General features: G+C 33.9%; 2 protein-coding genes across 3 annotated transcripts in view; one reads left to right on the top strand and one right to left on the bottom strand.

The window, feature by feature from the left end:
- Window positions 1–16,268, top strand: part of LOC137392768 (peroxisome proliferator-activated receptor alpha-like) — a 44,747-nt gene extending 28,479 nt beyond the window's left edge. The window contains exons 4-7 of one of the 2 annotated variants that reach the window (XM_068079089.1): window positions 975–1,491; window positions 5,151–5,279; window positions 8,561–8,699; window positions 15,709–16,268. In XM_068079089.1, coding sequence (XP_067935190.1) covers window positions 975–1,491; window positions 5,151–5,279; window positions 8,561–8,699; window positions 15,709–15,888 — 965 coding nt within the window. In that variant the 3' untranslated portion in view covers window positions 15,889–16,268. Of the gene's footprint in view, window positions 1–974; window positions 1,492–4,951; window positions 5,081–5,150; window positions 5,280–8,560; window positions 8,700–15,708 lie in introns of both variants that reach the window. The other variant, XM_068079090.1, reaches the window with a different exon arrangement.
- LOC137395170 (uncharacterized methyltransferase YdaC-like) overlaps window positions 1–16,379 on the bottom strand; it is a 265,899-nt gene that overhangs the window by 179,252 nt on the left and 70,268 nt on the right. The gene's annotated exons all lie outside the window — the stretch shown is intronic.

Genomic DNA, 16,379 nt, shown 5'->3' with positions numbered 1-16,379 from the left:
AGGGCTCGCTATAATGATCAAGTTTTAATAACCTTGACCTGAATTCATGAGTTAGTAGACTCATGATGTTGGTCGAATTATTATAGCCATACCAGCACAACTGGACTGGTCAGTTAATGGATGGTAGAGGGAGAAAATTAGAGAGAATGAATGATAGAAGCTGGGACAGTGGAATGTAATGCACTTTTGTATGAAAGAATAAAAAATCTGAAAGACTTTTTATTTTAGCCCAGTCTTCTTGAGTTGTAGTTAAGCCTAATGCTAAGCCAAGAAGAATGACAATGGAGTTGTCCTTGTGGTGATGGATTGTGTTTCCTCTCTTTGCTGTTTCGTAGTTTTGCAGACAGTTTGTCTAGTCACCTAAACAACATGCTGTATATCTTTGTTTGAAGACAAACATTATTCAGTATTTCTTCTGCATTTGTATCAGTTTGTAGCCATTAATAGATGTACATGTACATAATAGACGTTTGCCTTGCTTACGCGTTTGGAATCTCGATTTTATTTTATTGCACAATTGTTTGTAAACTTTCTGTTCACATGTAATTTTGATATACATAGTATAATAAACATTATAAAACACCAATTTAATTAATCATATCTAATGTCAATTTTTATCTCTAAACTTGTTGTTTGTTGCAAAAAAATGATTACACTTTTTTGGGCTCAAACACACCTCTCCTTCATTCTAAGATGCCTAAATTTCAAAAAGTTTCGCTAGCGAGGGTCAGGCGAAGGGGGTGCCCTGACCGCACCCCTTCCCACCCTAGATATATTACACAAATTTTATACCACACACTTTTTTTCCTAAATCCGCCACTGTTGGGGTACCACACTAGCGCATAAGCATTCAGTTATGACAGCATTGTCTGTCAGCAATAGTTGTCATGGATGATAAGCAAAGAAAAAGCTGACCACACAAGAGGTTTGGTAAAGGTGCGGCTAAAATCTGTTAGCGACTGATTATGTTGCAGGCTGCCGTAAGGGACGGTACACATATGAGAAGCGCACGCAAGACACAAAGGAAATACGGAGGAGACAGGCAGAGGTGAACGTAAGCCTACACTATGAAGTGCAACAGTGTGCCGAGACAGTTGCCATGCTATTTGAGCAGTTTGAACAGAGCTTCCTCTCTGTCTATGAGTTCTACATGGGCAAGGAAAAGATCGATATGAGGGTACGTGAGATGCTTGCCGACCAAGAGAGCCCTCTTTCTTTGGTCCTATATTCTCCCGGACATTCGCCCAACCAGGAGGCCAAGAACTGGGTCGATACTATAAACGCTAACCTCGTTGAGATGAGCTACCACGCCCAAGATGAGACCTCTTCCGCTCATAATATGGTATTTGATGCGTGGGCATTTCAGACTGAGAAGAATTTTCACGGTTTAGCGTCTTATGTGAAGTGCTTGCCAGGGTTTTCTGACCTACAAATAGATGACCGAATCATCCTGCTTAAGGAAGGTCGGGTGGATAGCCTGAGTGTTCTCAAGTGAGTAGCTTTTTTTTGTTTAGAAAGCTGATTTTTTACATCAGCAAACTGAGGAGCATTGACTTATTGTAGCAGTATTTATTTGTTTTTATAGCAATAGTAGCGTGCAGATGTTGTCCCCACTTGAAAAAAGTTATTAGATACCAGCCTTTCATATGTATTAATAACTGGTAGTTGCTGTATAATCTACATTCAACATGCGCTTTGTGTGGACCCTATAATAGTTATTTTTAAGACACTAGAGTTCTCATAGACTCTATATCAACTACATCTCTCTATATCTATATATAGACTAGAGTTCTTATAGACTCTCTAGATCAACTATATTTCTCTATAAACTAGAGTTCTTACATATTCTCCATATCAACCATATCTCTCTATAGACTGGAGTTTTTATAGACTCTAGATCAACTACATCTCACTCTAGACTAGAGTACTTATAGACTCTCTATATCAACCATATCGCTCTATAAACTAGAGTACTTATAGACTCACTATATCAACTGTATCTCTCTATAAACTAGAGTTATTATAGACTCTCTATATCAACTGTATCTCTCTATAGACTAGAGTTTTTATATACTCTCTATATCACCTATATCTCTCTATAAACTAGAGTTATTATAGACTCTCTGTATCAACTATATTTCTCTATAAACTAGAGTTCTTACAGATTCTCTATATCAACCATATCTCTCTATAGACTGGAGTTTTTATAGACTCTAGATCAACTACATCTCACTCTAGACTAGAGTACTTATATACTCTCTATATCAACTATATCTCTCTATAAACTAGAGTTTTTATCGACTCTCTATATCAACTGTATCTCTCTATAAACTAGAGTTTTTATATACTCTATATCAACTATATCTCTCTATAAACTAGTGTTATTATAGACTTTCTATATCAACTATATCTCTCTATAAACTAGAGTTATTATAGACTCTCTATATCAACTATATGTTTTTATAAACTAGAGTTCTTACAGATTCTCCATATCAACTATATCTCTCTATAAACTAGAGCTTTTATAGACTCTCTAGATCAACTATATTTCTCTATAAACTAGAGTTCTTATATACTCTCTATATCAACTATATCTCTCTATAAACTAGTGTTATTATAGACTCTCTATATCAACTATATTTTTTATAAACTAGAGTTCTTACAGATTCTCCATATCAACTATATCTCTCTATAAACTAGAGCTTTTATAGACTCTCTAGATCAACTATATTTCTCTATAAACTAGAGTTCTTATATACTCTCTATATCAACTATATCTCTCTATAAACTAGAGTTTTTATAGACTCCCTATATCAACTGTATCTCTCTATGGACTAGAGTTTTTATATACTCTCTATATCACCTATATCTCTCTATAAACTACAGTTATTATAGACTCTCTATATCAACTATATCTCTCTAAAAACTAGAACTTTTATCGACTATATCAACTATACCTCTCTATCAACTAGAGTTTTCATAAACTATATCAACTATGCATCGCTAGCATCTACTGACTCTTTCTATCAAATACATCTCAAGGTCACATATCTGCTGACTTGGTACATGCAAGGAAAATTTTGGACTTGTTTATTTGGTATGTAGTAGCATTAGTAGTCATTTTACACACCAATATTTCGTTCATTGTTCCTGTGAACAGGCTGGTTGTACAGCTTATTGTTTGCTTTCCAATTAGATTGGCAACAGGTGATCTTCGGAAGCTATTCTCAAAAAATAATAATGGTTAGTCCTTTGATTTGACCCGTTTTATCAACTCAAATAAGAGTTTTTATCAACTCGAATAAGAGTTTTTATCAACTTGAATAAGAGTTTTATCAACTCAAATAAGAGCTTTTATCAACTCGAATAAGAGCTTTTATCAACTCGAATAATAGTTTTTATCAACTCGAATAAGAGTTTTTATTAACTCGAATAAGAGTTTTTATCAACTCAAATAAGAGCTTTTATCAACTCGAATAAGACTTTTTATCAACTCGAATACGAGTTTTTATCAACTCGAATAAGAGTTTTTATCAACTCGAATAAGAGTTTTTATCAACTTGAATAAGAGTTTTTATCAACTCAAATAAGAGCTTTTATTAACTCGAATAAGAGTTTTTATCAACTTGAATAAGAGTTTTATCAACTCAAATAAGAGCTTTTATCAACTCGAATAAGAGCTTTTATCAACTCGAATAATAGTTTTTATCAACTCGAATAAGAGTTTCTATTAACTCGAATAAGAGTTTTTATCAACTCAAATAAGAGCTTTTATCAACTCGAATAAGACTTTTTATCAACTCGAATACGAGTTTTTATCAACTCGAATAAGAGTTTTTATCAACTCGAATAAGAGTTTTTATCAACTTGAATAAGAGTTTTTATCAACTCGAATAAGAGCTTTTATCAACTCGAATAAGAGTTTTTATCAACTCGAATTAGAGTTTTTATCAACTCGAATTAGAGTTTTTATCAACTCAAATAAGAGTTTTTATCAACTCGAATTAGAGTTTTTATCAACTCGAATAAGAGTTTTTATCAACTCGAATAAGAGCTTTTATCAACTCGAATAAGACTTTTTATCAACTCGAATACGAGTTTTTATCAACTCGAATAAGAGTTTTTATCAACTCGAATAAGAGTTTTTATCAACTTGAATAAGAGTTTTTATCAACTCGAATAAGAGCTTTTATCAACTCGAATAAGAGTTTTATCAACTCAAATAAGAGTTTTCATCAACTCGAATAAGAGTTTTTATCAACTCGAATAAGAGTTTTTATCAACTCGAATAAGAGCTTTTATCAACTTGAATAAGACTTTTTATCAACTCGAATACGATTTTTTATCAACTCGAATAAGAGCTTTTATCAACTCGAATAAGAGTTTTTATCAACTCAAATAAGAGTTTTTATCAACTCGAATAAGAGTTTTTATCAACTCGAATAAGAGTTTTTATCAACTCGAATAAGAGTTTTTATCAACTCGAATAAGAGTTTTTATCAACTCGAATAAGAGTTTTTATCAACTCGAATAAGAGTTTTTATCAACTCGAGTAAAAGTTTTTATCAACTCGAGTAAAAGTTTTTATCAACTCGGATAAGAGATTTTATCAACTCAAACAAGGCCTATATTTGTTATTTTAGTCAGGGACAAACTTACACGATGCTTGATTCTGCCAATATCCTGCCTCTTTGCAAGACTCATTGCTTTAATTTATCTTCAAAGGACGATTCAACATGCTATACAAAATTTATTACAAAGAAGCGTTCGCTAAAAACATATTACATCAGAATTTGTAGCTGTGTTATAGTGCTAAATTCCTCACAAGGGATGTATATGCGCTTAAAACTTTCTGATATAAGCTAGAAAATGTTGGAAGTTTCTCTAAGGCAGTGTAGCTTTTACGGTTCCGCTGGCAGCTTGTTTTGACGCTGTTTCTTTTGTGCGCCAGGCATAAAAGCCTGCTGCTGAACAAGGAAGCTACATTACTCTATGACAACGAGACGGGAGATATATTTCTCTCTCCCATATTCTTGTTGAGTGACTTGGTTGGCGAGGAGTTTGTAGATGGATTGCATCGGTAAGTCTGCCTGTGCTCTGCCTTGTTGCTTCCCCATTTCTTATTTCTTCTTGTGCTTCCCTTGCATCAGACACAAAAGCACGTATAACGACGTGAAGGCCATGGCTTTCCTTGACAACGAGACCGGTGATCTCTTCCTCTGTCCCCTCTACTTGTTTATCACGGTTGCCGGCCAAGAATTTGCTGATGCAATGCACAGGTTAGTTGGCCCTCTGCTCATCCCATAAAATTTAACGATTTTTATTTGCTATAAACAGATTTCGGACTCGCAATAGTTTGAATGTTTTTTAAAACACATTTTCCGTCGTGAGTATTGTTTGTGATAGTTTTTGTTTGTGTAGTATATACGGTAGTTTGTATTCAGCGCATTCAAAAACTGGGAAGTTTTTGCTTCTGCTAATGTAATGATACGCTGCTTGTCTCGCTATTAATAAAAGGGGCAGTAAATATCTGCATTACTTTTGAATAGCGTGAGTGTACAGGCATTGAGGGTTTTGGGTTTGGCTCGAGTAGATTTTGGTCTTTTTTTAAGCTAAGAAGCTGCAGGACAATTTATAAATTAGCTACTAATGGGTTTTATTTAATACTCTATTTTATTCTTTCCTTTATAGTAGTTGCTTTTTTCATGTTCTCTCGGCAGTTCTAACGAAGTTTCATAACGGATTTCCTATAAATGTAAGGACAAAACCTGATCAGCTAACTCCAATTTTTAACGTCTTGTCCTCTCAAAAGGTTGTAGGTTCCAGTTTTTATTTACACATAAGTGATCGTAGTTGAACGATTCGCTAGGTTTTTTAGTTTTGATTGGTCGCAAGCCAACTAATAACTACTTAGTAATAGTAATTTTATGTGATACAGTTTTTATGCATCAAGCGTTAGAGATAATGTAGTGGAGTAAAATTAATGACAAAATGATTTTGGAGTTATTTTACTGAGAAGTTTCCTTGATTACATGTGGTTAAATTCATGGTTAAATCTGCTTAGTATAATTGCGCTCAAACAGATCAATAATGGACATGTACTTCAGCATTGTAACCGTTAGTCAATAGGGCATTGCTTGTCTCACAGCGGCAATTTATATTTGCACATGTTAAAATAGTGTTCATCGCAGTGCAGCAGAGATTCACAAGGTTTCTTTGACATCATATGTCAAAGGGATTAGTTCGTAAGAGTAGTATTTTAATGCTACTTTTTGCCACCTATAGAGCAATATGAAATAAAATTGCAAACATTTCCCACTAGTGCCTTTGAATGGCACTATTTTCACAAAAAATAATTGCCTACTATAATAGTTGTATGATTGTAGCGTTGAACATTAAATTGATGATATACAGTCAAACATGGATAACTCGAACTTCAAGGGACCGAGCAAAAGTGTTCGAATTATCAGAGCATTCAAGTTATCAGAGCACTGTCACAAGTCCATATATTTACTTATTTATTAGTAGATACATGTACATATACAAACTATAATATAAATCAAAAGCACAAATGGCTTGTTTCAAATTAAATGCTTCTAATGTAAAGTTTAAAACGTTTTCATGAAAAAGTATAGAGATTTTTCTATCACTTGAGATTGGTTTGTTGTTTGAGGTGATGTTATTGCCAGGATGTTTTTCAGATTGACATTGGCAAAACTTGATCGTTGTTGAAATGCTCAAAAGAAAAGACATTTTTTTCTTTTGGGGTTTTACCCACGATCAATTTTGCCGTTTTTTCTTGAAGTTTATGCAGATTACCTTACTTTACCTGGGATTCGTTAAGAGCAACACTCCGAGGCAGTTCAATTAAAAGTTTTACGAGGTTTTACGGTACATTCTATATCACTCACACTTTTTTAATAGATACTTATTGAATGTACACACGTATTCTGTGTTTAGGTCAAACGATGAATAGTTTTTTGTAGCTCAGACAACGTATACGTTTAATTACAACATTTTTTAAGACGTTTTAAACATTCAACATTCCGACGTTGATTCAACACGGAATCAACGTCGGAAAACTACTCATCACGGGCTAGCCGAGTCACGCACTCAAGGATTCTCGCCACGCACATACAAAACAACATGCGATTTTTGTTTTGTATGTGCGTGGCGAAAATTCTTGCGCGCGTGACCCGGCTAGCCCGTGCTATTCATCGTATCGCAGTATAAATCAAATTTCACCAAACTTTTAGAAAAGTCGTTGACAAAAATATTTTGCCGATGGTGGTAATAACGACGCTTATGAATTACGAAAAGATGAAGTTTACCTCTATGGCTTTGAATAAAGTGATTTTCTAAAGCGAAAACAACCGTTTCGGTAGCTGTTGGGCAAAAAAACAGTTCGAATTAACAGTGTTGAGTTCGAGTTATCTATAGCAATTTATCATTACGTGGGAACGGACCAAAGGAAATGTTCGAATTAACCATGTGTTCGAGCTATCCGTGGACGAGTTATCCATGTTTGACTGTATTTTAATATGTGCTATATGCTTTTTGATATGCTGCCAGCGAGGATGAGATGAAAATTTTTTGTTTGATCAGTTTTCCATAGACGGTCTTCTGCTCTTGCTGCTGGCATTAAATTTATCAATAAAAATTTTGTGCAACTTCAAATTTTATGTTTTGAAATGTTATTTGAGTTTCACACATGCTCTTATATTGGCTGTGATGACTTAGACAAGGATTGGGGGTTCCTTCTGCAGCATTCTAAGTGTGTTTCTAAAGCTTTGTTATCAGAGTGATAAGGATGCTCCATCTTTATAATTTGATCACTCTGCTGTGTTTGGCTTGCTTTCTTGATTATTAAGAATGAACTGACCAGGGTTGGAAAAAATCATGATTTTTTGTTTAAATGAAAAAAATTGAATTTTTTTGAAAACATCAATTACCAGCTTTTTTTCTAACTGCTAACATAATATTATTTTATATTATTGAAGTGTGCCACATGAAAACATTAGCAACAAAACAACTTTGCATCACTTTAATTTATTAAAAGTTGTTTTTTATTTTAATTTTGATCAAGTTGTGCAGTTCATATTCACAGTAGACCCTCTATAAGTCCCATTTTCTGACATGGAAAAAATCAAAAAAATCATCAAACATGATTTTTTAGGATTTAAATCATTTGATTTTAATCGGCCAACCCTGGAAATGACGTATTGTCTTACTATTTTATCAACATTGGATTCGAGCCTCACCTCAGCAAGTGTTATGACGTATATCTAAGACCCACCATTTACTGCCGATAGCAATCATTTTGTGGTATCATCGTCTTTAATATCCTTTGAAACTTTGATATTTTTTGTTTGTATGATGAAAGTTTGTATTCATTGAAGCTCGACTCTAAAATTGATTGTGTCTCAAAAATTTTCAGATTTCGATTATTTACAACAAATAGAATGTTTTTCAATTCTCGTGCTCTTGTTGAGGAAGGTGAAGGACAAACGGTTCCATTTCTATGCAATGTTGGAGGCTCACAAACTGATATTCTTTTTAGTGTCAACTCAAGGCTTCAAAAATTGAATCTAAATCTGGAGGACATAGCTGTCCTTTTAGCCTTCGTTATTTTCATGTCAGACAGGGAGGGCCTACAGCGTACCGACCAGGTTGAGAGATTGCAAGACAAGATGTTACCAGTAAGTTGTAAGAGTCTAGTCAAATTCTCCTCAACTTTTATCTACCAAATTTTACTTGCAAATATTTTTTTAGTTTTTAGATTGATGTATTTTTTTCGACGTAAAACTGATTAAGTGAAAATTGATGAGGTTGGTGTTGGCGCTTGCACGCTCTAAAAAATTGGTTTTATGAACAATAAATCAAACACAGTTAAACTTGTTAGTTATGATGAAGCAATTGTGTGGCTCTAGTACTGTGTTCATATATAGTCACCAACCACTTAGCCATTTATACCGTTGATTTGTAAAGTATCAACCAATATATTCCATTATATAACAGCCAATGGCGTCGATTAATTAATGCTCAGTGTGTTTGTTTCCTTCAAAAAACTAATTTTAGTCAAATATTCACTTATGATCACCGTTGGATGAAAATTTTTTAATATATGATTTAAACTTTGAACACATACTTGGCTTTAAAATTTGAGTAATTTCCAACTTGATGACGTTAGAAGTTTGTTGAAGTGTCCCAGTTTTGTAGGTGAATGTGATTACATTTTCATATAGGCAAATGTGAATCATATTTAACTACCCTTCCAGTGAAAATGAGCCCTTGCTTCTACCTTTGATCTTGAACGAAAAGCAACATTAACCAAACTTTTTTGTAACCTAAAAAACAGAGGCTCATTGCTTTTCTTCGCATGCAGCGCAGTCTACCCACAGCTCATACATTCTGTCACGAGCTAGATGATTGGTCCGTGACAAGAGCAAGTAATCAATGTTTTATAGGACACTCGAAGGTGTGCACCAACATTGATCATAATGACCTGGGCAATATTTGTCACGTTAAACTAGCCATAGTCTACATCACTTACTCTAATTCTGTTGATACTACTGAAGCTCAGGCTTCAAGCAATGACGCCAGCTATCACTCATGTGTCATGTGACATTGCACTAGTTGAAAGAAAATATGCTACAACTGGTAATAGCTCTCCCCGAGGTGTGTGCTTATTGCGCAATATTCATAATGACTAGTTTACAGCGATATGTGGGTATTATAGATCTGCTATGTCGTCAATGTGTCTAGTAATAGCTTATTATTTTCAATTGATTTACTACTAGACAAGATTCTATTTAAGTTTTTAAAAGTTCTACAAATTGTTTGCATGTAGCAGCTAGATGTGATTCTTCACAACTATTTTTAGTAAAGAACCTTTTTGCTTGGTCAGGTCGATCAGAAACAAATGCAGTAGATGCTCCTACAATGTAAATAATCCGTTCCGGGAACGTTTACATTGTGGGGTTTTTACGTTATATGAACAGTAAAATACATGTACCATAAATTGCCTAATCTGTTCCAAGATCTTTCCCTTCTGCTCTTCCAAAAGGAAAAAGACGAGACTTGACTTTCTAATTTATGGACTCTTCCGTAACTGTGGTAATATTAGTTTGTATAGACAACTTTTCTCCTTTTTCTTATTGCTTTCACTCGGTTTATGGTTTAAGATTATGGTAATTTCAAGTTAAGGGGTGGGCATGCCCTTAGTTTCAATTCACTGTACATGTACACTCGCTACAATTTACCGTAAAATTGAAAACTATAGCGCTCTATTTTTCAACTTTTCCTCTATGGTGGCAGTCAAATAAAGGCTGGCGTTCAAATAAAGGCTGGCGTTACATTTTTCAAAAGGCTCATCAGAATTTTGGGAAAATAAATTTAGCCTTTTTATGGACAAAGCGAATGTTGCCTATATCTTGCCCTCTTTTTCTGTTGGAGCGGTGTTAATCCTTTTGGATGCAATAAATCTGTCAACTTACCTCCAACTTGTCAAAGATCTCTTAATAAATATGCATTGAAAAACCGATATATATCTTTACCAATTATCAATTGCTTGAATTTAATCTGTGATAATATTTTAGCCTGGGCCCTGCTTTGCAATTTGTTGGAGATTTCAATTTTTATTTCATTCTAAATTTGAAGACATGTTTTTATTTTTATATCTATACTAACAATGTCGCATAAAAGCTCATTGCACTTATTGATATGTTTGCTACAGTTTGCAGCCAAAACTAGCCTTTTATGTGCAATAGAAGAGGAGTTACGAGAATCCATTGTAAGATCATATTGCAGGATGCTATCAAGTAATACGCTATAAATCTGCAAGTTTATAAGTTAGGCCCTATATAATAATAATCTATCAAATGCTGCTAACATATATTCATGAACAAGTGACATAAACGAACCAAACTTATATTACATTTAGAAACAACAATTAACGTTCTTAAACCAAAAATATTTGCATCGTTTGCTCAGCCAGCTGCGTTCTGATTGTCACTTTCAATGGAACGAGCTTCTTCTGTTTGTCGAATACTTTCCACAATGTCTTCTGACGTAAACTCTTCTTCTGCAGTGCTGAACTAGTCGATATTAGCTTTCAAACAGTTTTTGGGACAGCAAAACCTTTACACGTTGCATTTAGCACAAAAGCAATGCGTAAAAGTTTGGTTTTCATATTCTGGTTTTTCAATACCTTCCCCAGTGTCTTCTGACCTTGAAGATGTGATTGCGTCAAATTTTAGTTGATTTCAACAGAAAGTATTGATTTTTTGTATCAGTTGATATGTTATCTGTTGTTTTAGGCGATCTCATTGTCAAGATATTTGAAGACTAAAATCGGCAAAAATTGATTGCTGTAAAAACGCTCAAAAAAAAATATGTGCCTAGACTTGCCCAAATGATGTATATAGTGAAATAGTCTGTCTCTATCTCTCGTATTCACATTGGCTATTGCGATAAAAGTCTAGTCCTACGCGACTCTTTGGCATATATTTTATTTTGTATTTGCTCATGATTGCTATAATAAAATGTTGAATCTAGCTACAGATACATTATTATAAATGTCTCAAACGCCTCAAATAAAGAAATTTAAAAATTTGTCATATTAGTTTTCTCTAAATGCTGTGTAAACATTTGCGTACCGTCGACGATTCTGCCAGTCTACGGTAATTAGGTCGTCGAGTTAACTCATTTCATCGCGGCCTTTGTATCAGCGAAGTTCTCAGTTGCTACCCACACTGGAAACTAGTTACTAAATAAAATAAGCTAGCCACATGTTTGTAAAGTATATGTTCGAATATATGGCGAAACCATTTACATTCCTAAAAAGTCATGTATAGTCAACGTTATGTAGTCAGGAATAGTACCAATTTGTAGAAAAAAATTTACTGGTCACATTTGATTAGTTGATTCAAGCACTAAACAAATAGTTTTATGAGTTGACCGAAATAGTGAATGCAACACGTCAATTTCTATCAACCCACCGATTTTGGTCAAAGGATTAATAAAGCCATTCTTGCACCTGGTTGGTGGACTCACCTGTTTGTACTTGGCAGTGTGGAGCATAAAATTTTTTGAGCTTTTATTATTTCGTCCGTTGGAATTGAGTCGAGCTACGCAAAAGTACCTGTCAATACAGCTTTGATTACACTTCATAAATCCATCTGTCAGACAAGTTTTCAGCATAGGTGGCAACGGGGCTATGATGTATTCAATATGTTCTTGCAAATCATGTTTTGCATTATCTTTAAAAACAGTATTTTATTATATAATTTTTACAAAACAAAAAATTTTCATCTCGGCATTAAGTTTGCATTAAAAACATCCAAACAAGTCGTGGCCACTCACATAGTTTCAGCTCATATAATAGGACTAATTAATCTACTGCAGCAAATTTAAACAAAACATTATGGTTTGTACAGCACACATTCATGTCCCTCTTTCCCAACTATGGCAGTTTCCAAACTGACACAGCTGTTCCACTGGTAACGCCATATAAGCATCCTGTAATCAATAAAACAAATGTAATAAATATATATCATTCATCGATATGTCGTTCAAACGCGTATTTAATGAAAGCTTTCAAATTGGGAGTTAGATATATTGCGAGTGTAATTTTAAAAATAAGCACTCCGAGCCAGCAATTCAAAGTTTTGTTTCTGGGAGTTAAAGATGAGCATTGATCAATTGATTTTTCTCGTTTTCTACAAGTGAGCAGTGAATATAAATTCTAATCATAAATCTAATTTACTAGGTGAAACTGCCAAAGAAAATTTGAAGCAAATATTATAGCTAGGTGAAACGATAAAATAATTATGAAACGACGATTCGTGATAGCAAGTTATAATTTTATTACTTAGCCGTCAATTTAACAATCAACATCGTTTATTTTGTAGCAAGAACTCACTGTGCATTATAGTACATTATAGTCTCAAACAAGGAAATATAATCTGAATGTAAACACAACAGTATACATATATATATATATATATATATATATATAGGAGACTCAAAGTTAAAGATAAATTTACCTCCATTCTCTTATCTTCCTTTGCAGCAAACTGCTGCTGACGCCTGTCAGCTCTAACCATAAGCTGTCTGCCCCCAACTTTAACCACCTGATGCTCAGAAAATTCTGCGCGATTGAGTAAAACTTCGAGATCACAGACAACGCGTTTTACGAGCGATAACATTTATTATAACTGATATAAAAATTTTGTGCTGATGATTGGCTAAAAAAAAGATCTTATATTTATCGCTTGTGGACTCTTTTCACATGTATTACTATACACGTCACGAATGAAGCACCCACTTGAATCTGAGCGTTTAAAAAAATGATCTCATTTAAACGCTTATCTCATTGGACAGGGTTTGTCTACAAAGACAAAAATGACATCAAATTGAAGCTGATGGTCTAGCTTTTTATTGATCTTAATTTCATTTGATCAACTTTTTAGATGCAGTCACATCTTTAACTTCTTATGCACTGCTGAACTAGTTTATATTAGCATCCAGGAATTTTTTTAGAAGAGCAAAATTTGTGCGTTGCATTTGACACAAATGCAACGCATAAGAGTTTTGCTTCCTAAACACAACCTTTAGCCTAAAACTAGTCATTCATATACCATCCTAAATGTAAACGGTTTTTTATATATACATGTACTACAGAGTTATAAAATGCGGTCTTTAAGACCGCGTTAAAAAAGGGACTACTATTAGCCTGATACAGTTATTAATTATTTCTATGGTGTTGCTTTCACAGTTTTAACGAAAAAAAGCAAAAAGCTCTGGAATTGAACAACAAGAGAATTAATTGTTATTGATGTAAACAATTAATACGATTTTGTGGACACTTTTCTATTGATCACTATTATGGGTTTGTAAAGATCTAAGAATGTCAAAGTGGCGCTCTATTTTTCAACCCTTCCATAGTGGCAGTCAAATAGAGGTGGCGTTTAAATAGAAGTGGTGTTCAAATAGAGGTGGCGTTCAAACAGAGGTGGCATTCAATTAGAGATGGCGTTCAATTAGAGGTTTTACAATAAGTTAAATGCAGATAGCTGCCGCAAGTATTTTGTTGCTCCTAAGAGCTAGGTTCTTGATGATTTTCAGTGATGCCAGTGGTTTTCTTATGCTCATCATTCAGGCTAGGGTATCTTTCCAGCATTTTAGAAAAAAACCAGCAATAATTTGCAAATTGAATAGTAATGATATTCAAAGACAAATTACAGATCTTTTCATAATCTGTTCATGTTTTTTATTAACTTAACCACTAATAGACTGTTTTAATCTACCTGAACACTACATACAGCTTCCGTTTAGTGTGATTTTATGTCAATGGCAGTGTTGACTCTTCAAAACATACCATTGTTTAGTTGTTTTCAATCAGGATCTTTTAGCTTTACTGTTTGAGAAATGACAGTTTAGAAAGAAGCGTAATGGAGCTAAATGTCTCCATTTCTCAAACTATTTTAGACAAAAGAAACTAATAGTATTTAATTACTAATTGTTCAAAGGAAAAGAACAGTGAAATACAAAAATCACTAACCATCAGTAGAAAATAAAGGTGTAATAATATTAGTAGGGTTATGAGAAGGAGTACAACGCTGAGTTATCTGCTCCTGTCATAGTACATATAATTTTATATATAAGGGAAACAACCCTTAATTTATTACATAGTAACGAGCAGCTGCTTGTATTTTACTAGCCGATCACCATACAGGAACATATATTCGCTTAAAAAGATTTGCCGAGTAACTCACAAGTACTTCTAATGGTAAGATACCTATCTTTTGTTTATTGGTCGAAAGGGTAGTTTAGATGAAAGTAAAATCCACTTACGTAGTGGTGGCAAATCTGGATAGTTATAGACACAAATATCCTGTGAAATGATCAACGCTATTCCAGCTCTGAAATTCAGTTACTCCTTCAATGCTTGTTGTATTCATGGAAGTCTTGAATAGGCATATTGCAGTATTATATTGTTTTCAAAGCAGATTGAGCTACAACATGACACAACTAATCGCGAGCATTTACATATCTCTATCAAATCCGATTCCTCGAGGAATGTCTAATTTATTCCCACAAATTGTTAATGAAGTATTGCTATTTCAAAATTGATTTGAGAGGTTCAGCTTATGAGTTGGTTACTGACCACCTTTATGCCTTGTTTAATCTCGGCGAGCTGTGATACTTATGTACATGTGCTAAGCTTCATCAATAGTCAATCAGTGTATTTGTTATTTTTGAATAGAGCAAAATGGTGGATAACATTTTTTAATTAACTTTGTAAGGTCGTCATTCTGGTTTTATGGGTTTTAAGCTTCCAAAGCTATAATTGTTAATCTCATTTACATTGGAAGAATTTTAACTGCATGTGAATTCAATTGTCTATTATGTTCATTGCAACATAATAGCTACAGAAATTCACATTGATGCATATTTGAGCAATCAAATAATTGAATGGATATATTTTGCCCAACTTTACTTAAATTATCACATCAACCTTACAGTATTACAAATCTGATAATTTGCAAGATTTTTCCTCATTCATTTTATAGCTGAAGTTTTTAAAAGTTGTATACAGCCCTCCTCCTTGTTATGTATACTAAGTCTTCCAACAAGCTGCTCACTGCAAGGGGAATCAGCTGTTTGAAATCTTACAGGTTTGTTACTCGATTTTATATTTTACAGGTGTTTCAATATTGTATGCAAAAGAATCACCCAGACGAGCCAAATATAGTAGCAGAAACGTTGCTTATTTTGCCACTGCTACGGGAAACGACTGAGGTTAACAAAAAGTGTCTCTCCCGAATTCGACACCGTATTCGACCTGACCTCACTCCACTTTTGTCAGAAATGTTGCAAATTTGATTTTCCATGTTTATTTAGCTTAGAAAACATCAAGAGATTTTGCATCTTAGTTCTTGTAGAGCATCTGATTGTTATAATTGAATGGCATACATTCCATGCAATGGAGTTGGGACCACTATACTAGCAAACATATCTTGCAGCTGATATAAGTTTTGCAGAAAATGTGCAGTTTGATATTACAAAGTAGAGTCCTTTATATGTTCATAATTTCATACTGCCTTTACTATTCGGTTTGGTTTTTATCACATATTACATTCACTATTCATATATTTAGGGATTGCCAATATTCACTATTCATATATTTCATGATCATGGAGCTTATATGTGCAGAATAACATTTTTCTACATTTATTTTTTCCAATAAAATTTAGGGATATATATGCCTGTCTTTTATTTGATGTCTTCATTTAGAAAACGAAGGGCTCAACTTTATACAAAAGCGCTAAACATATGTACATAGCATGTATATTACCTATAACTTGTCTGCAAGT

Source organism: Watersipora subatra, chromosome 4 (assembly GCF_963576615.1).
Source record: "Watersipora subatra chromosome 4, tzWatSuba1.1, whole genome shotgun sequence".
NCBI classification, from domain to species: domain Eukaryota; kingdom Metazoa; phylum Bryozoa; class Gymnolaemata; order Cheilostomatida; family Watersiporidae; genus Watersipora; species Watersipora subatra.
Note: the sequence above shows the minus strand (reverse complement) of the source record. Positions and strands in the feature narration are given on the sequence as shown.